Raw genomic sequence first — 27814 nt, forward strand, 5'->3', positions numbered from 1 at the left:
TTTTTTTTTTTTTTTTTTTTGTGCCTTTGGTGAGAATTAAGTTTGGTAGCACAGTGTCTTGAGACTTCACTTGTTATCTGCAATAATCCTTTGTCCCACTCATGGTTTTGAGAAGCAGCTTCATGGTCATACCAAATATTTTTTTTTATGTTTATTTTTGAGAGACAGAGCATGGGTAGGGGAGGGGCAGAGAGAGAGAGGGAGACACAGAATTCGAAGCAAGCACCAGGCTCCGAGCTGTCTGCACAGAGCCCGACGCGGGGCTCGAACTCATCAACCATGAGATCATGACCTGAACCGAAGTCGGACGCTTAACCAACTGGGCCACCCAGGCGCCCCCATACCAAATTTTTAAAATCAGAAATTGTGGGATTTGTTTCTGTTCTTTTAATTATTCCTTTATTGTGGGGCATTTCTATGTTCTATCTCAGAACATATAGCCAGAGCTAGAACGTATAGCATATAGCTAGAAGACCTAGCCTAGTGTGCCCTGGCATTTTTACAAACAGTCCTAGTTGCTGAAGAGCATGTTCACTTGGGCTTGGTCTTCTAGTCATATGTTCAGAAGATAGACATAAATATACAGATTTCTATTCCACCCTAAATTAACCACAGTATATCATTTATTGTAAGAATCATCCTGATTTCAGAGATGTGAAAATGTGAGGGGGAAAGTTCATCTTAAAATTAAGTGTAATTTGAAAAGTAAATATTTTAAAATATGTCGAGTCATTGCTATTGAAAAGGCTAGGAACCACTTTTCCTGTGCTATGTTAAAGGGAAGAAAGAAATCTGGTAATAAAGCAAACTGTGTCAGATATTACATGAAGGGGAAAAATAGTTATTCAAGGCAGCTTTTATTTTTTTCTTCAGATGTCCTAAGGAAGTATATCCTCATGTTTCTACCATTATAAATATTTGTCTTAAATATCTTACCTATGATCCAAATTATAATTATGATGATGAAGATGAAGATGAAAATGCCATGGATGCAGACGGTGGTGATGATGACGACCAAGGTATTTCAAATTATATAGAAGCAATGTGTTAAATTTTCATCAAAGAGCCAGTGTTATAGATGGAGAGGATTCTTAACCCCAAATTGTACCATTTATTTATAATAGTGAAAGTGGAAATGACCTCAGTATTCAACAATAGCAAGTTGATTAAATAAATTATGGGGCATCTATGTATTAAACTGCTGTACAACATTTTCAGAGTCCTGTTCTAGAAAAATATTAAGGCACTTATTAATAAGCTTTGTGAAAAAGTGGGACAAAGTTATGTCCCAGTTTTATTTTTTTTTAATATACAGAAAAAAAAGATGTTAGTATTTTTCCCTTAGCTAGCAATATAAACGATATTTGTGTTTTGTGTGTGTGTGTGTGTTTTGTTTTGTTTTTATTTTTCTTTATTCAAATTTCTACAAAGATTTTGTAAGGAGGGAAAGGAAGGTTATTTTAAACTGTGATGTAGATATACATATTCAGTTGTTTGGCTGGTTGTATACATACTTTCATGAAAAATCCTAAATATTGTTTGAGGCTCCATTTAACTTTCATAAATAATCTAGACATTTCTCAGGCTCCTAAGATTGATGTCCTCATGCTGTGATTTGTACTCTGGAAAGGGATAGCACTTTTAGGAACATAGATGTTTGTGTTGTTTCTGCTAGTATTAAAAGAATCATAGTGGAGATAATTAAATAGGTAAGTTATGTGGTATATGGGTTGGTGGATTTCATGGTAGTTTTCATACTTTTGATTTTTGAATTTATGTCCTCTTAAGTCTATAATTTCATTTGTCTTAAAACAACAAGCAACTATAAAAAAAAATCTCCCTTAACCCAATATTACACTGGAAGCTAATGCCCAGTGTCTCTTACAACCGAACTGAAAAGAATGCTCTCCAATTCCTTTTTTCTTCTCTCTTAAATCTAGTCTTCAGTGATGGACAGGATCGCCAGTGATCTCAAATGTTTGCCTATTACTAAGTTCGGCAGTGTTTCTTGAACTTCCAGGGTACCACACTCTCCTGGGTATAGTCCTGTTTTTGCGATTATCCCTTTTCAGTCTCTGTGCTGGTTGCTCTTCATAATCCTGACCACTAAACTTCAGAGTATTCCAGGGCTTAGACTTCTCTGTGAACTCATATTCTTGTTAATTTTACCTAGTCTCCTAGGTTTAATATCCTTAAATGTCATTTAATATCATTATGCTGAAAACCTAAATTTTTCTTTATTCCAGATCTTTCCTGTGACTTTTAAGTTCATGTATACATCTGCTTAATTGATTCACTGCTTAGGTATAAAATATCTTCTCCCCACTTTTCCCCTATCTCCTGCCTAACCAGTTTATTCTTTAGCCTTTTCCATCTCATCTTAGTCTCTCAGGCCAAAAACTTTGAGGTTATACATAATTACTTTTTCTTGTATACCCCCCTCATTCAGTCTCTCATCTCCAGGCTTTCTTCTTTATTTATTCCTTCTCAGTGTTTTTATTTTCATTGCATTTAATCCCTTTTGACATATTGTAATTATTTTCCACATCTAGGATGTAAGTTTCATGAAGACAGTTTTAGTTTCTCTGTTGACTGCTTTATCCCAGTGCCTAGGGTAGTGCTTGACACACAGTAGGCACTCAGTAAATGTGTTGTATTAATGAAGGGATTATAATAGAATATCTTTTGGAAAAAGCAGTAGCAATATCTTCCAAGTTTTGATTGTTGGTTTTTAGTGTGCCAGGTACTTATGTTGAATAACTAACCAAGTCCTTTAGCTGTTACATCAGTTTTCATGGGTTATACCTAATGACTGTCTTTGCACCATAGTGTTATTGTAACATAAAAGCACCATAATTTCAGTGATTAGGATATTTAATGTTTTAATAACCCTTTTTTTCCAATAAAGTATATTTCTACAAAATAATTCACATGGGTTGCCATGGGGAAAACTTTATTTGTTTGCTTTTAAATAATCTATTTTGATATAGTACCTTTTAATTTTCAAATATGTATTTGCAAATAAGTCATATGCCTTGGGTTTAGTAGTATGTGGTTAGGTTTTCCTATAATGTGCCAAAATGAAATTAAGTAAACAAAACTTTAATATAATCCTAGGATTTTGTAAGGCATAGCTGGCCACATTTAGCTGTCACTAAGCTAATTGGAATATAAGCCAGTGAAGAGATGACATCTTTTCCCCCCACTGAGGAATCAGCGTGTCAGGGCTATAATCTTATCTAATAACAAAATTATTGTTAATTTTAGACTGTTCTAAGAACTGCTAGCATTTTTGCCATCCTCCTGACTTTATGTTGCCCAACTGATTCAGTCTGATAGTGTTGGAAGGAAATAATTTTCAGAGATTTTGTATGTAATGAAGCATACATAAGTGAGGTGGAGTTGATAATGCTTATACTTGGAATGCTTATTGTTTTAAGGTTTAACAGGAATTTGGAGAAGATGGTGCTTTGTTGTTAGAAGGATTTTCTTGTAATTGAGGAAGTATTGTGTTTTTAAACTGTCACGAGAATACGTTGAAAGGTTGGAAATACACATATTTTTTCCTAAGAGCCCATCATTAAATGTAATGAAAACCCTTGTAATCCCAAAGAAAGCTGATGTCAGTCAGGATTCTTTTTCTCCCCAGAAAATTAGTCTACAGCATGTCCTAGGATTGTAACCATGCTTTTTAATATATCATCTATAGTCACAAATCATATTTGCTGGTTTATTTTATTAACGCCTTCTGTGATTGATTGATTGCTTTTCCTATAGAGTCAAGTAAGTAAACATACTGTTTAAAAGGTTGGGATGAGAGATTTATGTTTTACAAGTATTTATTTTGGAAAGAAGTTTCATGTGTTAATAATTTAAAAATGATTTTAAATGATTTAAGCTGCTCATTACCCATAATAAGTGAGAAGATGATTAACGAGTTAAAAACAATTACGATTATTTTCTTTAGAGGTTAATTTATATGTAACTTGGTATAATTTCTATCTGTTTAAGTACTTGCACTTTTAACACTCGCTGTACTTAAGTGAAAAGTTTTAAAACTGTCTTAGTTTGAATATCGATTCACTTTCTGTATTCAATGATAAACTTTTCTTACCTGTTAACATTAAAACTTCTCTCTAGGGAGTGACGACGAATACAGCGATGATGACGACATGAGCTGGAAAGTGAGACGTGCGGCTGCTAAGTGCTTGGATGCTGTAGTTAGCACAAGGCATGAAATGCTTCCAGAATTCTACAAGACTGTCTCTCCTGCACTGATATCGAGATTTAAAGAGCGTGAAGAGAATGTAAAGGCAGACGTTTTTCATGCATACCTTTCTCTTTTGAAGCAAACTCGTCCTGTACAAAGTTGGCTGTGTGACCCTGATGCTATGGAGCAGGGAGAAACACCTCTGACAATGCTTCAGAGTCAGGTCAGTTTAAAATTATGATTGAGGGGCGCCTGGGTGGCTCAATCGGTTAAGCAGCCGACTTCGGCTCAGGTCATGATCTCGTGGTCCGTGAGTTCGAGCCCCGCGTCAGGCTCTGTGCTGACAGCTCAGAGCCTGGAGCCTGTTTCGGATTCTGTGTCTCCCTCTCTCTGACCCTCCCCCGTTCATCCTCTGTCTCTGTCTCAAAAATAAATAAACGTTAAAAAAAAAAAATTAAAAAAATAAATAGAAGTACAACTGAAAGTCATGTTCATAAATATGATCTTGTAAAATTGGGTTTTTATATGGAAATGTGAGTCTCAGGACATCTTCAGCGAAGCAGAGTTCTGGGATATACTTCTATAGGAGTTTATGTATACTCATTCATGCTATGTCACTTATAGTTTATGCTGATGGAGGTATTCTTGATTTATTAGATAAGCAATATTAAAATAATTTTAAGATTCAGTAAAATTATCTCTGATGTTAACAGAGGAATCTTAGGAGTGAAGCAAAGTATGAACACAAGTAGTGTGACTCCACAGCTCTAATTTAGCTGCATGATCCTGGACAAGGTAGTTATTTTTTTAAACCTCACTTTTCTCACGCGTAGTAATGGTTTACTTAGAATTGTCTACCCAGGGAAGTAAGAGATGAGATGATCTATGTAAACATTTAGTGTAGTGCCTAGTACATAGTAAGTATACTTACAGATTTTTATTACTAAGAGCTGGCATTGATATTTTTCACTTTAGGACATCTCTAAGATTCTAAAGATCAGAGCTAGATAGCTCCTATTGAATGTTTGGTGCACGCTAGGCATTTTCCTATCTTGTATTTAATCCCTACAGCAGCCCAATGGTGTACACATTGGTGCATTTTTATAAATTACAAAACAGATGTTGAGAGGGACTGAACAACGAAACTATGGGAGATGTACATACCGTATGTCTCTTGCTTCAAGTAGTACAAATTAACAGAAAATTCCTGGTGAACTTAAAGGTGAACATTGAAGAATTGCACTGTAGAAGGAAACGAGATAAAGTGTATGGAGGACACAAGCCATTAAATAAATGTATAGAAGTCAGGTAAAATCATGGGACATTCTGATGGTTTGACAAATCAGGTTGTTGTCTTTTGTCTCTAGCCCTCAGGTCACTCTTCAACATGGTATGTGTCTGTATGTATCCTCCCACCCAAATACCCTATGTATGTTTTACCAGCTAACAAAACGTTAGAAAGTTTAGAAGCAGATGTCTTTGAATCATAAACTTGCTGCATGTAGCTATATTTTGAAGTGAGGTCTTAATTTCATTGTGAGAGCAAACTAAAAGCAAAAATAAAGACCTGTTTAATGGTTTATTTTCCATAATTTGTCCCTTTTCGTTTAATGCATATCTGTGCTATTTTTGTTCAAAAAGCCATTTATAAATTATGTTGCTAAAATTTTGGTTGAAAATTTACTATTTGGTTAGATTTCTACTTAGTCTTATGTATTTCAGAATCAAAAATTAAGGAAGACTTGTTGCTCTGTTAGAGAGCTAATGCTAGCTTTTCTCTGTTATCAGTATAAAGCAAATACAGTTCAAAGAAAACAAATGTAGTGGGTACAACAAAAGCTGCATCAGACAATCTTGTTAGTAGATAGCGGAATTAGGAATTTGACAAAAAAAGATAAACTGTTCATTCTCCCCGTCCCCTATAATTTGTGGTAAGTGTACTGAGGAAATACCAATAGCTAATGAGTGTGTGATAATTCCAGGTTCCCAACATTGTTAAAGCTCTGCACAAACAGATGAAAGAAAAAAGTGTCAAGACCCGGCAGTGTTGTTTTAACATGTTAACTGAACTGGTAAATGTACTACCTGGAGCCCTAACGCAACACATTCCTGTACTTGTACCAGGTATGAAAGATAAATCACTTTGGGGACTTATCACAGACTATTATTAAGTCTTCGATAAGCTTAAATCGTTGTTTGCTTCAAAAGCGTAATTTGTGACAACTTAATTTGCACGTACAACTATCTTGAACTCAAGTTAGAAACTTTCAAGTACAAAGTTTAAAACCTTACTCTAACTTTCTTGGCTGTCCTATTTATTGTAGATTGTGGAGTCTCTACTACTTTAGAGATAGTATGACGAAGTGGAAACTTTAGTAATATTTTAGGGATTAGGTTTTAATTTTTTTCTTTCATGAAACTAAGAATTATTGGACTTTTTTTTTGTTGGCTTTTTAGGAATCATTTTCTCACTGAATGATAAATCAAGTTCATCAAATTTGAAGATTGATGCTCTGTCGTGTCTGTATGTAATCCTCTGTAACCACTCTCCTCAAGTCTTCCATCCTCACGTTCAGGCTTTGGTCCCTCCAGTGGTGGCTTGTGTCGGAGACCCATTTTACAAGATTACATCTGAAGCACTTCTTGTTACCCAACAGCTTGTCAAAGTAATTCGTCCTTTAGATCAGCCTTCCTCGTTTGATGCAACTCCTTATATCAAAGATCTATTTACCTGCACCATTAAGAGGTTAAAAGCAGCCGACATTGATCAGGAAGTCAAGGAAAGGGCTATTTCTTGTATGGGGCAAATTATTTGCAACCTTGGAGACAATTTGGGTTCTGATTTGCCTAATACGCTTCAGATTTTCTTGGAGAGACTAAAGAATGAAATTACCCGGTTAACCACAGTGAAGGCGTTGACACTGATTGCTGGGTCGCCTTTGAAGATAGATTTGAGGCCTGTCCTGGGAGAAGGGGTTCCTATCCTTGCTTCATTTCTCAGGAAAAACCAGAGAGCTTTGAAACTGGGTACCCTTTCTGCTCTAGATATTCTAATTAAAAACTATAGTGACAGCTTGACAGCTGCCATGATAGATGCAGTTCTAGATGAGCTCCCACCTCTTATCAGCGAAAGCGATATGCATGTTTCACAGATGGCTATCAGTTTTCTTACCACACTGGCGAAAGTGTATCCCTCCTCCCTTTCAAAAATAAGTGGATCCATTCTCAATGAACTTATTGGACTTGTGAGATCACCTTTATTGCAGGGGGGAGCTCTTAGCGCCATGCTAGACTTTTTCCAAGCTCTGGTTGTCACTGGAACAAATAATCTAGGCTACATGGATTTGTTGCGCATGCTGACTGGTCCAGTTTATTCTCAGAGCACAGCTCTTACTCACAAGCAGTCTTACTATTCTATCGCCAAATGTGTAGCTGCCCTTACTCGAGCATGCCCTAAAGAAGGACCAGCCGTAGTAGGTCAATTTATTCAAGATGTTAAGAACTCAAGGTCTACAGATTCCATTCGTCTCTTAGCTCTGCTTTCTCTTGGAGAAGTTGGGCATCATATTGACTTAAGTGGGCAGCTGGAACTAAAATCTGTAATATTAGAAGCCTTTTCATCTCCTAGTGAAGAAGTTAAATCAGCAGCCTCCTATGCACTAGGCAGCATTAGCGTGGGCAACCTTCCTGAGTATCTGCCATTTGTCTTACAAGAAATAACCAGTCAACCCAAAAGGCAGTATCTTCTGCTTCATTCCTTGAAGGAAATTATTAGCTCTGCATCAGTGGTGGGCCTTAAACCATATGTTGAAAATATCTGGGCCTTATTGCTAAAGCACTGTGAGTGTGCAGAAGAAGGAACCAGAAATGTTGTTGCTGAATGTCTAGGGAAACTCACTCTAATTGATCCAGAAACTCTCCTTCCACGGCTTAAGGGGTATTTGATATCAGGTGGGTACCTAGATTTTCTTACTTAAAATTTTATTAGCAGTTGGTAACCTTGAAAGATGCCTAATGCAGAAGCTAAAACAATCTTGTGTTATATGTAGAACCTGTTGCCATATTCAAGTGACATTTTGTTGTTTAAAAAGATAGAATAATAAGATAACGGTTACATGAATCTGTTCTAATTTCCAGGTTCATTATATTTCAGTGCTACTTTTTAATCTTAAAATTGTGGAAAAGACAGATGTTTGTTGAATTAATGTCTCCTAAGGAGCTTGGTACTACTAATTATAATACTAAAATTAATGAATTTAGTTCAAAGGAAAGAACCTAGGAGAGTTTTGTTTTCAGATTACCAGTGTTAACTCCTTTCGACCAAATAGGGGATAATAATAGCCATTGCTTTTTTTAGAAACTGCTTTTTTAAGAAATTGTGGGTTTAAACACTTCCCTTTTGTGAGGGCTTAGATCCCCCACTGCTGTTCTTCCAGCCCTTCTCCTTCCCAGAAGACATTATTTCTTTTGAAACCTAATGGGATTATAGTTTACGAGTAAAACTTTGCTTCCCTGAGAACAGTAAGTGTCACCCCTCTGGACCAAAGAGAATTTTAAGGAATTGAAGACACTGGTGTTAGTTGAAAGTGGTTTGAAAATGATACAGATGCCCGTGGATTTTAGTGAATTTACATACCAGTAGACTTAAAATTTATTTTTAATTAGGCTCATCGTATGCCCGAAGCTCTGTGGTTACAGCTGTGAAGTTTACTATTTCTGATCATCCGCAACCTATTGATCCATTGTTAAAGAACTGCATAGGTAAGTGGAAACAAAGATGAACATACTGATTAATAATTTCAGTAGCCAAAAATATTACCAAGGAACTAAAATGCTTTTAAGGGTCTGGTAATTATTTCATTAAAAAGATAATTGATAATGTGTGATTATCTATCATCCCTCAGTTTGCAGTTGTTACCAGATAATTTTGCAAATCACTGAAATTGGTAAATAACACTAGGATGTCCTTCAGAGTCAACTACATATTTGGTTCTTGCTTTATCTGTGGGAGCCCCGGTTTTCTGTTATTACTTGTAAACCCTCCAGCTCCTAGGGAGATCTGTGAAGACTTCATATGTAAGGTGAAAACAGTGGAAGAATAAAAAACTGAGTCGGGTAGAACTAAGATAGCCAAGAAAGACTAGGGCTGTCTCTTTTTCTGTGACGTCAAGAATTAGCTTCTAGGATTATTAGTAATGATTTTATAATTTCTTGTGTTGATTTCATCATCAATTTTCTTAGAGTTGGTAAAACTAAAAACCTTTAGAGTTTAGTTTGGTGTTTTCTTGGAAACAGCAATGACAATAACAGCAGAGAGAATAGAGGGATATGGCAAAGAAGCTTTGTAGTTTCGTGCCATTGTGCAGTAGGCCAACAAAGGGAAAAAACACAATTTAAAAGAATTACAGTGGATTACCTGGTGATCAAAAAGAAGGAAATCTTGTCATTTGTAACAACATGGATGGAACTAGAATGTATTACGCTAAGAGATAGAGCAAGATGAATATCATGATTTCACTCATGTGGAATTTAAGAAAACGAACATAGGGAAGGGAAGGAAAAATAAGGTTAAAACAGGGAGGCAAATCATAAGAGATTCTTAAATACAGAGAACAAACTGAGGGTTGCTGGAGGGGTACTGGGTGGGGAGATAGGCTGAGTGATGGGCATGATGGAGGGCACTTGTTGGGATGAGCATTGGGTGTTATATGTAAGTGATGAATCACTAAATTCTACTCCTGAAACCATGATTACACTACATGTTAACTAACTTGGATTAAATAAAAATGAAAATGGATTTTCAGTTAAGAAATGGATTACCAGTTAATAAGAGGGATGCAGGGATAAATGGATGCTATCGCTGGGACCTAGAAATAATTTAAAGAAGGTCTGTATTGGAAGATTCTTGCCTTTGTTCTCCTCACCGGTTTTTGGTTTGATATATTTGTTGACATTTTTTGTGTTGTACAAGATAGGACAAAGAATCCTGTGCCACATCTCTAGAGACATATTTCCAAGTTGACAAGTCAACTATTGTGTATCGTTTGTGTAGTTATTTGAGCAGATGATTGTCATTCTCTTTGAATTATGATCTAGTTTAGTATTTGTGACTAATATGAACATCAGAACCACCTAGGAAGCTTTTTAGAAATTATAATTTTTAAACTGAAGATTTGGGGATCTTTGATCCTAGTCCATGTCATCATTTGTCCATAATAATAGCAATATTTTAGATGCTTTTCTGAAAGCAGATAATTAGAATAAAGTATTATTCTCATTTACTGTCTTAGTAATTCTAAGCAAAGAGAGGGATGAGGAGATTTAGTCTGGTGTATTTGAATTCTTTTTGAATCCAAGGTATCTCCTGAACTTTTTTGTAATCAGAAGTTTCCTGGGGGGTCAGCCTTGAGTTTGCCCCCCAGTGTATGGTGTCTGAAGTATTACTTCCTTTCCATTTTTTCAAATTGCTGTTGTGATACAGTCAAGTGTTGGCACTGCTCTTTTTCCCCATGTATTCCAAAAGATTACTGATTGTAGGGTTGAGACTGCATAATGAAGATTGGTAGCTCCATAAGAATACCAGGTATGTCCCAGACTATTCAACAGTGTACATGCAGCTTATTCTACTCATGTAGTCTTAAAAGGTTTGGAATTCTCATTTTATAAGCTGAGAAACTGAGGCTCTTGCCTAACGTACCTTGCCAAAAGTCATAAAATTGGCAAATGAAGTGGTTTGGATCCCCCTCTGTGTGACTCCAAACATCTTTGCACTATAATTTCTTCCCCACGTTTGCAGTTTCTACTTTTTGTTCTGTGTTGAGTTTCAGGTTCCTCCTTCTGTATTCTTAACCTCTTACCAATTCATACATTCGGCATTAAAGATAGAAATAAAAGTATTTTGAAGGCGCATGTCTCCTTATCATCCGATAAATTGTGTACTTGTTAATAGTGTTCAGTTTATCAAGCAGTGGATCTGTCTCAGGCTAATTATTTTATTTGAACTCAGTTTTTTCTATTTTTGTTGCTTTTAGTGAAAATACTAATTTGGAACTCTTGAGTGCACCATTAGCAATATTTTTATAGCTGCTGGTTCCGTCACTTCTCTGTGCAACCTACCTTTTTTTTAAATTAAGTATCTGTAAACGTAATTGAAGAACTTTTGGGACTCACTCATTCCATACCCTCTGCATTATATAATGGTGCTAAGAATCGGTTATCATGTCTGAATGTGAGTGGGTTTAATTGATTACCTGTTGCCAAAAGAAGTTCTGTATTCCACTTATCATGTCCTTCTGTCACCTGCATGGAAGAAATAATATCAACATAAACTTAGCCATTTAGAAAAAATATATAATGTATATTGTATTTTAACCCTACCATGACTATATGATGTTTCTCTTAAAATTTTCAGGTGATTTCCTAAAAACATTGGAAGACCCAGATTTGAATGTAAGAAGAGTAGCCTTGGTCACATTCAATTCAGCAGCACATAATAAACCGTCATTAATAAGGGATCTTCTAGATACTGTTCTGCCACATCTTTATAATGAAACAAAAGTTAGAAAGGAGCTTATAAGAGAGGTAAGTTAGTTACATTACTGTTTATCTAAGCTTGTCCTTTACTTTTAAGTATATCCACACCTTCTTTTTTGTTTCAACAGGTAGAAATGGGTCCATTTAAGCATACAGTTGATGATGGACTGGATATTAGAAAGGCAGCTTTTGAGTGTATGTACACACTTTTAGACAGTTGTCTTGATAGACTAGATATCTTTGAATTTCTAAATCATGTTGAAGATGGTTTGAAGGACCATTATGATATTAAGGTAAGATATTTGTGCCTGTTTATAAATTGCTTTAGAGGAAGACTTTGCTATAGTGACTTTCACCCTTGCAATTTACTCTTGTGTATTAAGAAAAATCGATTTGCTTGTCATGATTTAATAAGTGTACTATAAACTAGAATATGCAAAAGTAATAGTAATACAGTGTAACATTACAGGGAAAATCCAGAAACCTCATTGGAGGAGGAAGTCAAGTCTAAGTTATGGATGGAAAATTCTCAAATTCTGTATGTCAGCTTGCTTTAATGCATAGACCAGAGATCTTTCCATTACTTAAAAGAAGAGTCCAGGCAGGTTTTGGTGTTCAGAGTATAAGGAGTGAAATTATTACTACTACTACTACTACTACTACTATTTTTTTTTTTTTTTTTTTGGCCTGTCTTAATATTAGACAGTAATCTTCTCAAGGGAGTTTTTTTTTTTTTTTTTCCTTTTTAGTTTTCCATTAGTGTCTTGGCTAATTCTTTTGTCTGTCTTTAGAGCTGTTCTATATGATAACTGTTTTACTTACATGAATGGGGGATTTTTATTTTCCAGTATAATAAGCTTAATATCAAAAGTATTGTTAAAGGATAATACAGAAGGACTGTTTCCACATATACATGGCAATCTGTAGAAATTAGAAATACCCTTCAAAGTTTTAGAGTAGGAACTTTGCATAGCTGCTCTTTGTTTTATTTGCTCATGTCCATTTTAAATATGAACTATAAAAGGGTGATTTAAAAAACGTTCATTGTCTCTTCTTCAGGCCCTTTAGTCAAGCAGGGCAAAAGTGGTAGTTGAAAAGTAATTCAGCCATACTATCAGAATTCCAACTTGTTTCCTATGTGGTAGTAACCTGACCCTCCCAAATTCAATGAAGAGAACCCCAAAAGAAGTAATAGGATCCTCCTGTTTTATTCTGTAGTTTATAGTGTAAGAGAAAAAAAAGATTATGAGTTACTGGGCTTTATATGGATAACATAAGGATAATAGAATATATATATTATTCTATACATATAATCTATATATTATATATATAATCTATAGATTATATATATAATCTATATATAAGGATAATATAAGGATAATATAATATATGGATAATATAAGACTGAATAACCAGTCTTTTTGATTTTTTTAGGAATATCTGCTAAGACAGTGGAAACTTATTACAGAGCTTTTCTCCTAGTTATTTTCTTGTTCAGTGGTTTCCATTCTGTTACACACAAGGCTTTTTAACAAATACTGTATCTGTGACCCTATCCTGACAGGTTAAGTAAAAATCTCTGGGAAAGGGGTTGAGGAATTGGCAGATTTCTAAAGCTTTCCAGCGCTAATGTGCAGCCAGGATTGAGAACCACTTTACTAGTTTTGGACTCTAGGACCACATTATAAGGTCGATCTGCCTAATGCTCATAATTAATATTCCTCAGAATAAAGTTTGAAACAAATTTATGTGATTCCAAATGGCAGATTACATTAAAATGAAACTTGATGGTACATGCTATGCATTTCCTCTTAGAAGCTTTGTCAGAATTTGGAATTTTGTCTTTAGAAAATAATGCAAAGTCTAAATTTTTTGTTTTAATTTCTAATAGATGCTCACATTTTTAATGTTGGTGAGACTTTCCACCCTTTGTCCAAGTGCAGTGCTGCAGAGGTTGGACCGACTTGTTGAGCCATTACGTGCCACATGTACAACTAAGGTAATCACTGATAGACATCACCCTAGGCCAGACTTGGTATATTCAAGAATCCTAGTTGATTCCATACTGTAGTTTTCCAGATTTAACCATGCTAGCACTCTATGTATTAGTTGGCTTTAAAAGTGAATCTTTTAGGGGCTCCTGGGTAGCTTAGTTAAGCATCCGACTTTGGCTCAGGTCATGATCTCGAGGTTGGTGGGTTCGAGCCCCGCGTTGGTCTCTGTGCTAACAGCTCAGAGCCTGGAGCCTACTTCAGATTCTGTGTCTTCCTCTCTCTCTGCCCCTTCCCCACTCACACTCTGTGTTTCTCTCAAAAACAAACATTAAAAAAAAATTTAAAAAGTTAACCTTTTAGATGTGGATGTTTTAGAAAACGTAGCACCATTAAATGCCATTCTTAAAAGCTTTTAATGTTATAGATATGTATCATACGTTGAAGTATCAATTCTGAGACCATAAAGGAGGAAATGGTGTATTCCGGTAGAGGAGGTGGTGAGTGGGAGTTCTAGAAAACTTCATATGAGCACGATGACATGTAAAATGGACCTTGAAAAGTTAGAATTATTTTTAGATTCAGAAGGAAACAGGACTTTTCATAGAAGAAATACATAGTACATGGCAGTACATGACATGTTTGAGGAAAAATGAGTGAACAGGGTAGCTAGAAGAATAGTTTCTTAGAGGCCAGAGTAGGACTTGCTTAAGCAGGTAAGGCTCTGGGTCCCATTCTGTTTTCAACCATGAGGGCTCTGAATTTTGTTTTTATAAGGGGGCTTTGTATAAAATGTTCCCTCCAAGGAAGAGAGCTACTGCTCAACAGTTTAAAAATAACTGTGTTTAGGTATAATGTATCTTTTGGACCTATAAGACAGTGGCTTTGCTTTATTTACCAGAAATTTCTACATGCTTAAATTTTGTTCAGGAGCTGTCTTTATAACCTATAATATAAATTTACTCAATGTTACAGGTGAAAGCAAATTCAGTAAAGCAGGAGTTTGAAAAGCAAGATGAACTAAAGCGATCTGCCATGAGAGCAGTAGCAGCATTGCTAACCATTCCAGAAGCAGAGAAGAGTCCACTGATGAGTGAATTCCAGTCACAGATCAGTTCTAACCCTGAGCTGGCGGCCATCTTTGAAAGTATCCAAAAAGATTCATCGTCTACTAACTTGGAATCAATGGACACTAGTTAGATGTTTGTTCAACACGGGGACCATTACTTTGACCATATGATGCACTGAATTGACAGGTTAAACATAAGACATGGAAAGAGAAGTATTTAAGGCTTCAAAATGTTCCATTTTTTTCCCTCTTCTCATGGAGACAGTTTGGCTTTCTTCCATTGTTGTTTTTGTAGCATTTATTTCAGAAACATGTATTTCCACAATCTCCAGAGGTTGTAAAGCCACTAATGTTTTAGTGGTTAGGGCAACATTTAAAAAATGGAAATTAAAATTTAGGATTTATGGAGATAGGGTCCAGTATCTATTTGCCCTGTAATGTTTAGGATTAAAATGTTGAAATTTTGTGACCATGAATTTCTTTCTTTTATAATTTTTCTTTAAAAAAAAATCAAAATTTTACAAGACGAAAACCATGTTTTTCTCGTATAACTTTTTGTTTCAGCAACATAAATCGATTTTTAGCTGGCAGACAAGAATATCTATGTAAGATTTGTTACGTTTCAGAGGGTTTGGCAGTTTAAAAAAAGATAAGGTATCATTTTTTTTTAAGTATGGGGATTAACAGTATCCCTATTGTGCACACTAATTTTGCATGAGCAAGTTTACAAATATGTATTGTCTGTAAAGCAGCATGTGCAGATTATTCATAATAACAAAAGTTAAAATAGTATTATTGTATTAGTGCAATTTTCAGATATTTATTTTTGCACAGAAAACATATCTGGAGAAAGAGAGAGAGAGGAGTAAATCTTTGAAACTTTGGTTTTCTTAATGCCAGTGTGAATTTGCAGATGTTTTCAGCAAATCAAGTCACAATAACAGTTTGCCACTTTTTCTATTATAAATTTTCTTACACATTTAAAATTTGAATATTTAAGTACTCAGTTTTTCTCAGTTACCCATTTGTGTGCGTGTGTTTCCAACTTAGAAATTTTTAAAGCCAGATGTTTCTTTCATTCCCTTTGGATCCCTACATTCCTTATTGAAGGATACAAATACTGTGTACGCTTTTGAATTTTATTTTTAGGAAAATTCTGAAGCTGTCACAGGTTTGTTAGCTAATATAGTGTTTTCTTTTAGTTGAGTTAGATTCCCCCCCCTCTTGTAGCGCTAATTCACATATTGTATTTGGTCCAAAGTGTTGACTACTTTTCCTGATTAAGGGGTCTGTGCTGGGGGGAAGCAAAGCTTTGCAGTACCTTATATTGTAGTTAAATTTTTATTTAACATATCCTTCAGTGAGCTCATTTCACACTGTAGCCTCTTCCTTCAAATTTGTGGTGCTCCTGTAACAGTAAGAACTAACTTCTGAAATAAAAGACATCTCCTAATGCTGTGCAAACATAGTTTACATGTATTGAGGGAGGCAGTTGTTAAATCGACCAATTTAAGCAATCAGATATTTGAAAACTGCACCCTTTATTTTTGAAACTGTGAATTAGAAATATTTTTCCTGCTGTATAACTTCCTGCTTTAACATCTGAATATGCAGTGATTTTAATTGATAACATACTGTGGTTATTCGATTAACAGCTTGATTTCAAATGTTCAGATGATAATGCATAAGACATCATTACCAGTAAGGATTTTAGTACATTAATCTAGAACGTTACATGAAGTTGGTGCCATTTCAAAATGTGGCAGGTGATAATCTTCTACCATAATTTGCATAAAACTGTAATAGAAATTTATTTCGAGATGTTAGTATATTATGTACTATGCATTACCGTGGTATAGATGTTGTGGATATATTTAAGTATTTGGTTACATGGTTTCACAATAAATTACAATACTGCAGGCTCTAGGACCATATAGGAGACTGACATGCATATGTTGTGTGACTGTCTTAGTTAATTGTCTAACGTTAAATCCAAATACTTCTCATGTATTGGATTTTTTTTTTTTTAACTTCCAAGATGCATGGTTTTTTTGTCTTGGAAGACGGCTGATTTTTCTAACAGCTGAAATTCTATCTTTTAATACGAAAGTAGATTACACTTTTTTCTAGTAGTAGATCTGGTTTTAGTAGTTTTTAAAATACATATATTCACATATATATTTACGTACATGACAAAATTAGTTAACAGAGAAGAATACTCCGATTTTAAATGTTGAGTCATACTGATTAACTTGGTACTTCTAGTGGCGATGTACTAATTCTGGAACGGAGGTTGCGAGGTGTGGGGTCTGGTCGTAGTCTGCCATTCATACTACTTACTGGTCTTTTACCTACTATGGACAACCATTAAGCAAAACCTCCTTAATATGTAGGTTTCTCTGGAGAGCTACAAGTTAATAGAAAACAGCTGTTTGCCGATTTTCTTGAGGACATATAAACTGTTTAGATCTGACTTTAAAAAAAAGTTCAATACAGGGTTGCATTTTGAGGCTATTTTATGAAACCAAGGCAGAAAGGAAATTTGGTATGGCAAGGCCTAACCTAAAAATTTTTATATAAAATCAATAGCACTGAATGATAATCTTTAATTTTGGAGAGTGTAAGCAGGGGAGAGGAGATGAGAGAGAATCGTAAGTAGGCTCCATGCTCCACGCAGAACCCGGCATGGGGCTTGATCCCGTGACTCTGGGATCACTACCTGAGCTGAAATCAAGAGTCGGATGCTTAACCAACTGAGCCACCCAGGCACCCCTGAATGATAATTTTTGAAAAGGTAGTCATGTCTTCAGTAGTGATGGCTAAAACTTTCTGACCATTGGGAATTAGAATGCTTAAAAGATTGAATAGTTACAAAAAATTTTATGTAACCATAATTACTCAAATCAGTTTTTTGTTTTTTTGGGGTTTTTTTTTGTTGGTGAAAATAGATACGCTCGTATGTTATTTACCCATTTCTAAGGGATTTTTGTTTATACCTCGTTCAGGCTCGGGGACAACAAACGAATATGATTATACAGTCATGGTTGAAGTTCAAAAGAATGAGATATTTAAAATCCCTAGTCACTGAAACACTTCACTAGTTAATAAGCCGTGAGCTTTATTCAGCCACGTGACAAAGTATATAGCAATACTTCACAATTAAAATGTTGAAGTAACATTTTCTGCCCACATTAAATTTTACCAAAAATTTAAATTGTTAAAGTTAACTGCCATTCTTTACATATATTATGCTTCGTAAATATTTTGATATTAAAGAGCTTAAAAATCTCAGTATGTTTTGGATTCTAGCTCTATCTTAAATTGAATCCTGTTTTTCAAAGCAATGCCACCCCAGATCCATCTTTTTAAAATCTTATTTAATCTGTAGAATGGAAAATGGAGTAACACTTCATATTACTGTTTGGGAAAAGGATATTCTGGTTTTAAATGTGATAAGTTTTCCTTTGATACCTTTGGTTGTAAATATGGAACACTATGGAAGTCTTTGGTGGCGAGCTCCCAAAGGGCTCACCAGAGGAGGCCATTTTCTCAAGCATACACAGTAAAATTACTTCTTTTCCTATTCCTAGAAAAGATGTTGTGAACACCTATGCTACACATTAGGACGAGATCTATCAGCAACACGTTTCTGCTTATAAAGTTCTAATTGAAATTGGGATTTTTCATTGGGCATCATAAAACCAACTTCAATTAAAACTACTAGAGGGGATATTGCAGGTTTTACTTTATTTAGACCCTGTGATGTCAATGTGTGTCAGGTTTCAGAATAGAATAAAATTTTTACTAGAGGGAATCTTAATACCCTGACCTCCTCCTACCTTTTAATTCTGATCTTAATTATTCTTGATGATTTTGGCAAATTGAATTGTTTCACTTAGGTCTTAGAAAAAGCTTACATTCTATCAACTGAAAATTTTCCAGATTAGGTAGTACTGGAATTAGTGTGTATTTAGCCATTATCAGTAACTAAGGACATTGAGTGATACTGTTCTAGAATGCTCTCTCTCTCTCACACACACACACACACACACGTAAAGAATTGTACTCCAGAACTGGTTAATGTATGGCATCATAGTAACCTCATGTTTTAATAGCCTGGACTAATAACCCTGTTATTCTGAAAAGCTGTTTTACTTGTTTCACAGACATTTCACTTTTAATAGAAGCCCAACTACTTTCTTAGGTAAGGGCAGCTAAATGTGTGTGATGGTAGCTTACTATAATCCTAGTGTAGTATTTTTAGAAGACACACAAATGTGTGATTCTGTTTGGAATCATTACCATCTATGAACTCCGTTTAGTTAGGCTTTCCTAAAAGGGCTGGAAATAAACTCCTGGCTCTTTATTCTAGATCTAAAATCCGTGCTTTCCTCCAAGGTTTAGATTTCAATGGAGAAAGACCTGTTCTTTTTTAGACCGGGGTTTCTTATCCCTGGCACAATGGACATTCTGGACTAGATAATTCTGTATCATGAGGGCTGCCCTGTGCAGTAAGATATCCCCTTGCCTCTACCCACTTAGATACCAGTAGTACCATCACCAGCCCCAGAACTACCAAAATTGTCCCCAGATATTGCCAAATGTCCCTCCCCCGTGTATGCAAAATTGCCCCGATTAAGAAACATTGTTGCAGAGATTTCTTTCTAGCAGCTAAACCCAACCGAGAACTGTACATGTAGAAGCTTTCAGACCTTGTGTCAGTTCATCTTCCTAAGTACTACTTCAGATGAACCTATTTTCTTCCTAATCGTTAAGTTCAAGTCTCATGATTTAGTGAAAATAGGTTTCTACTCTGTATACTGTTCGCGCCTCTGATTGAAATGGGTGGTCTTAAATCCCTTAGCACACACTTTTTCTCTGGCTGTAAAATGCTTTCTGCACACCTAATAGAAATACGAACATAAAGGGGCTGCTACTATACAGGCGACGTGAAGCAGTTTGAACGCTTTGGGATCAATGCGCTGCTGTATACAAAAGTTTAGGAACAGGAGCCATGAGCAACTGGTAACGTTTTCCTTAATTCTTACAAAAAGAATAAGATTTGTTCATTTTCTCTTCAAGAGAGTAGTTGATTAATCCACCTTATTGAACTAATGATTTCTTTCCCAGTACAGGTAATTTCCTATTTAGCTAGAATATGTGAAGACCTGCCGAATAGTGCTGTTTTTTGTAAGTCCAAGGCAATATCTATTTGAACTTTGAAAAGCTGACTATAGCAGATTTTTGCTATTTTTCTGGCATTAGTTGATGTTTGGAGACAACAAAATGCTTCCGTATGAATCTTGATACCCACACATGGGATTTTAAAGACAGATGGTGGTAGGCAAGTGGCAGAAAAACGACCTCAAGGTTGCCTATTCTTTGAAACAAGACTACTGTGTGAGTCATCTTTCAAGTACCACTTGGGAGAATTGGCATAAGCAAAAATAAGAGTTTCTCTCCTTTTACATGATACTGAAATATTAATGAGGTTATTTGTTCACAGCGTAGGTCCAGAATAACCTTGACAGATCAGTCTTCAAAATTGCCATTTAAAAGATTCAGAAATTTGTTTCAGCATCAGTTGTCTTCTAAGATGCAGTCAAGGATTATCAGAGGACCATGTGTTGCTCTCCAGATAAGAGCCCTGACTGATAAGTGTTCTGCAATAGCCCCTACTCACAGAGTTCTACATGTCAAGATTTATATAAAATATACTACCATGCTTCCCTTCCTGTAAATGTATCAGAGGCAAAGCTAATGACCTCCCCTCCCCCACCCACCTTTCCTTGGTACCTCCTACTTTTTAGTACTATGTGCTTGGTAGTGGAGACAGTACCTACAGGGAAAACACACTGCATAATTACTATTAAATAGTGTTGTAATAGAGGAAATACAAGGTTGTGCATGGTTTGTACCACAGTGGTTCCTGGTCTGGGGTTCAGAACAAGCCTAAGCCAAGGAAGCTGTGTACTCCAATGGGAACAGAACTGGCAAAAGTGTAGAGAGACAAGGGGTCATGGCATATTCAGAAGCTGAGTATGGCTGTACTTGGCAATATAATAATGAGAGGCTAAAAAGGGCAGATTATATGGGGGCCTTGTAAACAGTTTGGATTTAATTTCAGGGATGAAGACACACCATAGAAAGACTTACAAACTAGGCAGTCATGTGATCAGATTTGTATTTTTTTTTTTTTTGAAAAATTAGCTAGTTTAGAGAATGGGTTAAAGGGAAGGTCAGACATTTGTTGATGAATTAGGACATTGCTGGTATAAACAGGTGAGAAGGAATGTTAACACTGAACGAATAATGAATATAGTTTGGAATGGAAGTCAGGATGTTTGAAATAAAATGGACAGAAGTATATACAATAATACTGCAATATGAACAGTCCCCCAAATAGGGAGTTCAGGACAACCTGTTTATTATTCTACACGTCTACTGTAGGTAGCATGGGGGGTCGCCTTCCCATCTCACTAGGATGCAGTATGACCAGGCTATCTGTCCATTGCTCTGACGGAGGGAAAGTGAATCACATCTGTCTCCTATTGCTTGTGCCCAACCATGACATATCACTTATCACATTTTGATGGGCAAGAAGTCATGGCCATATGTAACAGCTGAACGTTCACTCACAAGGCAATTGTGATAGTAAGCTGAGTTGTGATTTTTGTTTTTTAAGTAGAGGCAAGGGATGTAGAAGAGTTGTCACTTTGCATGCTCCACCACAACTCAAAATTAGATGTTCCTACCTATAACAAGTTCTCTTCAATCAACATGCTGAGTTTCTCTGAAACTACTTCACTCAGTGCCGGTGTCTGACTCCTCTCCATCTTTTCTCTTTATCCTCTATGATTACCCTCACCCTTTCCAGAATAAATTTTACGTTTTCAACACTGGCACCCAGGGCCATGGGAAATGGATCACCTACCTCAAGTCCCCTTCATCCCTCCCCATTTCAAGTGTATTCAAACAAAAGTACCAGCAATGTTGGTTATTTTCTAACATACATATGTAGATAACCAACCCTATGATCTCTCCTTTTATCAACTTTTCATCTTTACTATTTCAACCAACCATTCTGAGGGATACGGCTTATTTTCATTTAGAGCTATTTGAACTTAACCCCAGATATCCTACTTCAACTACAACTTCCTGTCCATCAAATTCTGTGCTCACTGGCTCTAAACTGATCTTGACCTCATAGAGTCCTGCAGCCTGTATTTCCCACACTTTTGTTCTCAGTCCTTCCTAACCTGTTTTCCACCCAGTATTGATCTCCTGGTTTGATTTTCTAAATGGCTCACTCATAAAATTATTTGCATTTAAGGATGCTCACTCACTCCCTAAATCTTGCTTTAAGTTTTATACTTAGCTTTCTTCTCCATACCTACTGGATTACCATTAGTCTAATTTTATCAGTAAAATTAAGGTCATCCTTCCATCTAAAATTCTCACATCCATTCCCATCTTCACTCATACCCTCATCTCAGAGATTGAGTTGTTACCTATTAGCTCAAGACCAACCATTAGCTCCCAGAGCCCTGCGCTCTCCAGCCTTTCCCAGGTTTTGGTTAAGTTGGTTCATTTCTTCCCTTTATTCTCAACACCACTTCCACTGATTCCAGCTGCTGGCCGCAAAAGTACACTGAAGTCTCATCTTAAAAACTTCATTTTGTTTAATTGCATATCCACAAGATAACCTGTTATCTGTAGAGAATGAGGTTTGCTTTCCCAATTTTTTTGCCGCCTTTCCACCGAACATAGTCTAATCTGGCTTTCATCCCTTTATTAGTGTCGTCTTAGATGCCAAAAGATGAATGGCCTTTGTTCTTTTGGCCAAAAGATGGACTTCGTTCTTTTTCTTAGTTGAATGTATGGATACTAACACTGTTCACTTCCTTCATGAGACTACCTGCTGCCTTGGCTTCTAAGACTCTGCTGTCTCCCGGGGTTTCCTTATGAGGCCCCTGCATCTCAAGATTCCCTCAAATATTGTTCACTAGGGCTTTCGGTCCACATGTCTTATATACACAGGTTTCCCCTGCTACCAAAAGTTGAGCCTTCTATCAAAGCTTTCATAAGACGAAATGGCATAAAGTGAAGATGCAACTATCGTTGACTTACATGGAAACATTTCTGAGTGTTCCCAAAGCCAAAAAATAACCTGCCACCTTTTCTGACACCTTTGAACGCGTCTTTCCAACAGAATGAATGAATGAATGAATGAAAAAATGAATGGAGACAAAGCGCATCTGCCCACAGACACAGTTCAAAGCTATGGCAGGTTGTTGCTGAGCTGCTGAGTGGTTCCAGGGAAGGAGTTGGTGGCGCCACTCTCGGAGCATGCACTGCCTCTATTAACTGCTGCAAAACAACCGCTGAATGCTGTTTTTGCTTTCTTTCATAAAAGCAGAAACCCTCTTGGGGTTTCTTTTTGTTAGTGAACACACGTACTCATGTAGGCCTCTCATAAAAGCACAGCGGCGTAACATTAACTTTTGAAAAGTGGGGATACCCGTAACAAATACTTCCTAGGTCACTGCATCCATTCTCATTGTTTACATGTTGGTTTTAAAATCCGTATACTGAGCCCAGTTCATGCCCCTGTATTTCAGACTATTACATCAAACCACTGGCTAGACCCCCTGCCAAGGTATGTGAAACACAGCATATCTAAGGCTGACCTCAGCATCTTCCCCGAGTTTTTCCTGTCTTTACGTCTTTGGGGAAGGCCCTCCGTTTACCCAACCACTCAAAATCTTAGCACAAGTTTGGAGGCAGAATAATGTCAAGCCCAAGGATTCTGCTGCCAAACATTGCCTGGGTTTGAATGTCGGCTGAATATTAGCTGCTCGACTTGGGTAAATTTCTTAGCCTCAGTTTCCTCATTTATAGCATGGGGATAAAAATAGTAGCTACCTCATTGGGTTATCATGAGGATGAGTAGAAATACTTGTAAAGCCCATAAGACCGCTTGGTACAAAGTAAGTGCTATGTAATTGTTAGCTCTTATTAGCATCCTGCCCATTTCATTTCCTGAACACTTCTCAGGTCCATCCCAACTCCTCTTGGCTCAAGACCTCACTTTCTCCTTAGCTCGATTGGACTACTGCAAATGCCTCCTAATAGGTATTTTTTGTGTTCATGCATTCAGCAAGCTAATTTATTAAGTGGTTTGCTAGGTCCTGCTGGCCTGCAAAGGCGGGTGAGAGACAGTACCTGATACGAAGAAGTGGGCTCATTGCCACGACAGAACAGACCTACAGAAGCACCACAAAATTCTACTATATAAGGAGGGATAGGGGACTGAGAGGATGACAATGGAGAATATGATCCACTCTACCTGGGCGAGGCAGAAAAGGTTCGTAGGAAAGATGAAATGCTTCAAGGTAAGAGGTCTCCCTTAGAAGAGTGGTTTCAAGTGAGTATGCGTCACAATCACCTGGAGGGCTTGTTAAGACAGATCGCTGGGCCCTACCTTCAGAGGTTCAGGTCCAGTAGGCTGGTGTGGGGCCCAATAATTTGCGTTTCTCATAAGTTGCCTGGCCCGGATTCTGCCTCTCCAGACCACACTTTGGGAACTACCATATTAAAATACCCGGAGAGCATGCATTCCCAACTCCTTTCTCTACACAATTGCCAAAACAGCGGTCTTGACCATTTCATATCCTTGCAGTACATCCCTCAGTGGTTCCCTTCTGCCCATAGGGCAAGTACAATCTCCCGATGTGGTTACTTACTGTCTGTCCTGCTAGCCTTAGCATCTGTCACACCAAGGACTGACCTTTATCCTCTGGCAAGAAAGAACTGTTTTCCTGAGCCACCACACTGTTCTTTACCTTCGTATCTTTGCTCAAGTTTAAAAGATGCCTTTGACTAGAATATATTGTTTTCTCTTCCCTTTCATATGACTGGATACTGTCTTGTAGGCTGAGACAAGGAGTCCGGGGAGTTTTCCTTGCTGCTAAGTGACAAAGAGGGCATAATCTAGGGGCTGACTCCCATGTTTGGAGCCTGTCCCATTTCCATACATGTAGTATAGTCCAATTTTTTTTTTTTTAAAGCACCTCTGTTACCGTTGTGCTGACACTGCTATTCCTCATGCCATTGCCTATGATTGCTGAGTAGGGGAGGACAAAGGGAAGAGTTGACTGAATCAACTGTTCGCAGACAGTCCTTTATGTATAACCTAATACTACCAGCAACCCGGGCCTCCTCTGTACCTAATGTCTCAGTTTGGAGTCCTCTCTGGGACTTGGCTGGCCTAAAAGATTCCTGTTTTGTCTGGTTTGTGACTTCCTTTATTCCATTGCCCACCCTGCTTTCTGTCTTCTAGAAATTTGCCAGAATTGCTGAAATACTTGGACGTTCCCTTTTGCTCTCTATATTGTTTGGATTTATATTTTACAAATGTTTGCTATCATTTCAGTAGAATTTTGAAACTGAATAAATAGTACGTGACATATGTCTGCCATCTTGAAGCTTCTGTTATTTCTTGTTCTTTCTCATGGATTAATGGGAAACCTTATGACATAGTTGGTGACAGCTCAGGCTGTGATCCTGAGTTCAAATCTGATTCTATCTTAACTGTGGGACTTTGGCCAAATTATTAATGTCCTCAGGTCTGTTTCTTCATCAGTAAAATAGAATCAGGCATACCAGCCTCAAAAGATTGTTAAGAAGGTTAACACACACATACCCACACCGCAGAGGATGGTACATAATTTAGCACTCAAATATATTTTGAGAAATACATTTATTCATACATGAATGACTATGGGAGCTTAATAGTCCACCTACAGATTTTCCTTATATTACTCCCATTGCTGACTAGTTGGATTTTTCCAAATGGGGAGGAAGGGATATACTTTGAGGGGGAACATTTTACACCAAATTTTGAACCTGCTAGTGTGGCTTAATATTTGAAGCCATAAAAACGTAAGTCATTATACTAGAAAACCAAAATACTAAAATTATAGAGTAGTTACCAGAAATGATAATAAATAGTATCCCGAATGGTGAAACATTAAAACAATTTGATTTAAAGTAAGGTGCTAGGCCATCAGCATAATATAGTGTTTTCCTGGAGGCTTAAAAAAAATGAAAGAAATGGTAATGAATGTTATTAATTAGAAGAGAGAGGGGCACCTGGGTAGCTCAGTCAGTTAAGAGTATGACTCTATTTCGGCTCAGGTTATGATCTCATGGTTGCGAGATAGAGCCCCGCATCAGGCTCTGTGTTGGTGGTGCAGAGCAGGCTTGGATTCTCTCCCCTTCTCTCTCTCTGCCCCTCCCCTAATTGTGCTCTCTTGCTCTCTCTCTCTCTCTCAAAATAAATAACTTCAAAAGAGAGAGAGAGAGAGAGAGAGAGAGAAGAGGGTGGTTCCAGATGGCGATGGAGGAAGATCCTAAACCCAACTCCTCCCATAGACACATTGAATCTACAAGTACACGTGGAAAAATTTGCTCTGAAAAAGATCTGAAAGCTAGCTGAGCAGCTCATTCACATTGGCAAACGAGAAAGGGGACCACATCAGGGTGGGTAGAAGAGGCTGAGACATGGTCTCACCATAAAGACCATCCCTGGTGCAGCAATCTGCAATTGAGAGGGAAATCATAAATGAGAAATATCTCCCCGAAGAGTGAAGGATTTGTACCCCACATCAGGCACCCAAATTTGTATCTCCTGCACAAGATGACCCCTCAAAATATCTAGCTTTAAAAACCAGTGGCTAGTTGGGTGGCTCAGTTGGTTAAGCACCCAACGTTGGCTCAGGTCGGGATCTCATGGTTTGTGAGTCCCAGCCCCCATCGGGCTCTGTGCTGACAGCTCAGAGCCTGGAACCTGCTTCAGATTCTGTACCTCCTTCACTCTCTGCCCCTCCCCCACTTGTGCTCTGTCTCTGTCTCTCAAAACTAAATAAATGTTAAAAACAAACCAACAGCATACATGCTGGTGAGACCCAAAGGAGACAGCAGAAGTCTCTCAAAGGGCTAACACAATTACTCATCCCAAAGATCAGCACAAAAGCAGCCATTTGAAGGATCCCCAGGCATTATTATGGGGAAGAGATTCATTGGCTAATTTTAAAAAATGTTTTATTTTATTTATTTTTGAGAGAGAATGTGGGGGAGGGGCAGAGAGAGAAGGAGACGGAGAATCTCAAGCAGGCTCTCTACTATCAGCAGAGAGCCCCATGTGGGACTCGAACTCAAGAACCGTGAGATCATGACCTGAGCCAAAGTCAGGCATTTAGATGACTAAGCCACTCAGGCACCCCAAGATTCATTGGATAATCTTAATGTATAATCAGTAGGGGCAGGGACACATTGGGATACTCTCTGGGAACAAGGGAAATAGTAAGAGTCAGCTTTTCTTTTTTTCCTTTGTCTTAGGAAGTGCCATCTTCACAATCTGCTTCTGCCACTATCGACAGTCAGTATATCCTGAGGGAGCGAATGCACAAAACTGATGTCCTGATTTTTATGGCCAAGGCTAGAATACACCACTTGTCACTTGATCCTGAAGAGCAGGGAGGTTAAAATTCAAAATATATAAAGAAAGCATACAGCTCAACACCAAACACCTAAATACTTCAACTGAAAACAAAAATGGGCAGAGGACCTGAATAGATATTTTTCCAAAGAAGACCTACAAAGGGCTGACACATGAAAAGATGCCCAACACCACTAAATATCAGGGAACTGCCAGTTAAAACCACAATGACCTATCACTTTACACTGTCAGAATCACTAAGCTTAAAAAGCACAGGGAATAACACGTGTGGGGTAGGATAGGAAGAAAAAGGAACCCTCATGCATTGTGGGTGGCAAGGCCATGTAGTGGAACCGCTGTGGAAAACGCTATGGAGCTTCCTCAGAAACTTAAAATAGAATTACCATAGGCTCCAGTAATTTGACTCCTGGGTATTGACCCAAAGGAGATGAAAAACACTAACACCAAGAGGTACATGCACCCATATGTTTCTTGCAGCATCATTTACA

The 27814-nt window shown here is 37.3% G+C and overlaps 1 protein-coding gene across 2 annotated transcripts in view; it reads left to right on the forward strand.

Annotated features, from left to right (window-relative positions):
• CAND1 (cullin associated and neddylation dissociated 1) overlaps window positions 1-25272 on the forward strand; it is a 51619-nt gene extending 26347 nt beyond the window's left edge. For both annotated transcript variants that reach the window (XM_049627397.1, XM_049627398.1), the window contains 9 exons: window positions 874-1019; window positions 4141-4433; window positions 6193-6334; window positions 6668-8161; window positions 8876-8971; window positions 11622-11791; window positions 11872-12036; window positions 13635-13742; window positions 14710-25272. In XM_049627397.1, the coding sequence (XP_049483354.1) occupies window positions 874-1019; window positions 4141-4433; window positions 6193-6334; window positions 6668-8161; window positions 8876-8971; window positions 11622-11791; window positions 11872-12036; window positions 13635-13742; window positions 14710-14934 (2839 nt within the window). In that variant the 3' untranslated portion in view covers window positions 14935-25272. The remainder of the gene's footprint in view (window positions 1-873; window positions 1020-4140; window positions 4434-6192; window positions 6335-6667; window positions 8162-8875; window positions 8972-11621; window positions 11792-11871; window positions 12037-13634; window positions 13743-14709) is intronic.
• Window positions 25273-27814: the final 2542 nt, after the last annotated feature.

The sequence above is a fragment of the Panthera uncia genome, chromosome B4 (genome assembly GCF_023721935.1).
Source record: "Panthera uncia isolate 11264 chromosome B4, Puncia_PCG_1.0, whole genome shotgun sequence".
NCBI lineage: Eukaryota > Metazoa > Chordata > Mammalia > Carnivora > Felidae > Panthera > Panthera uncia.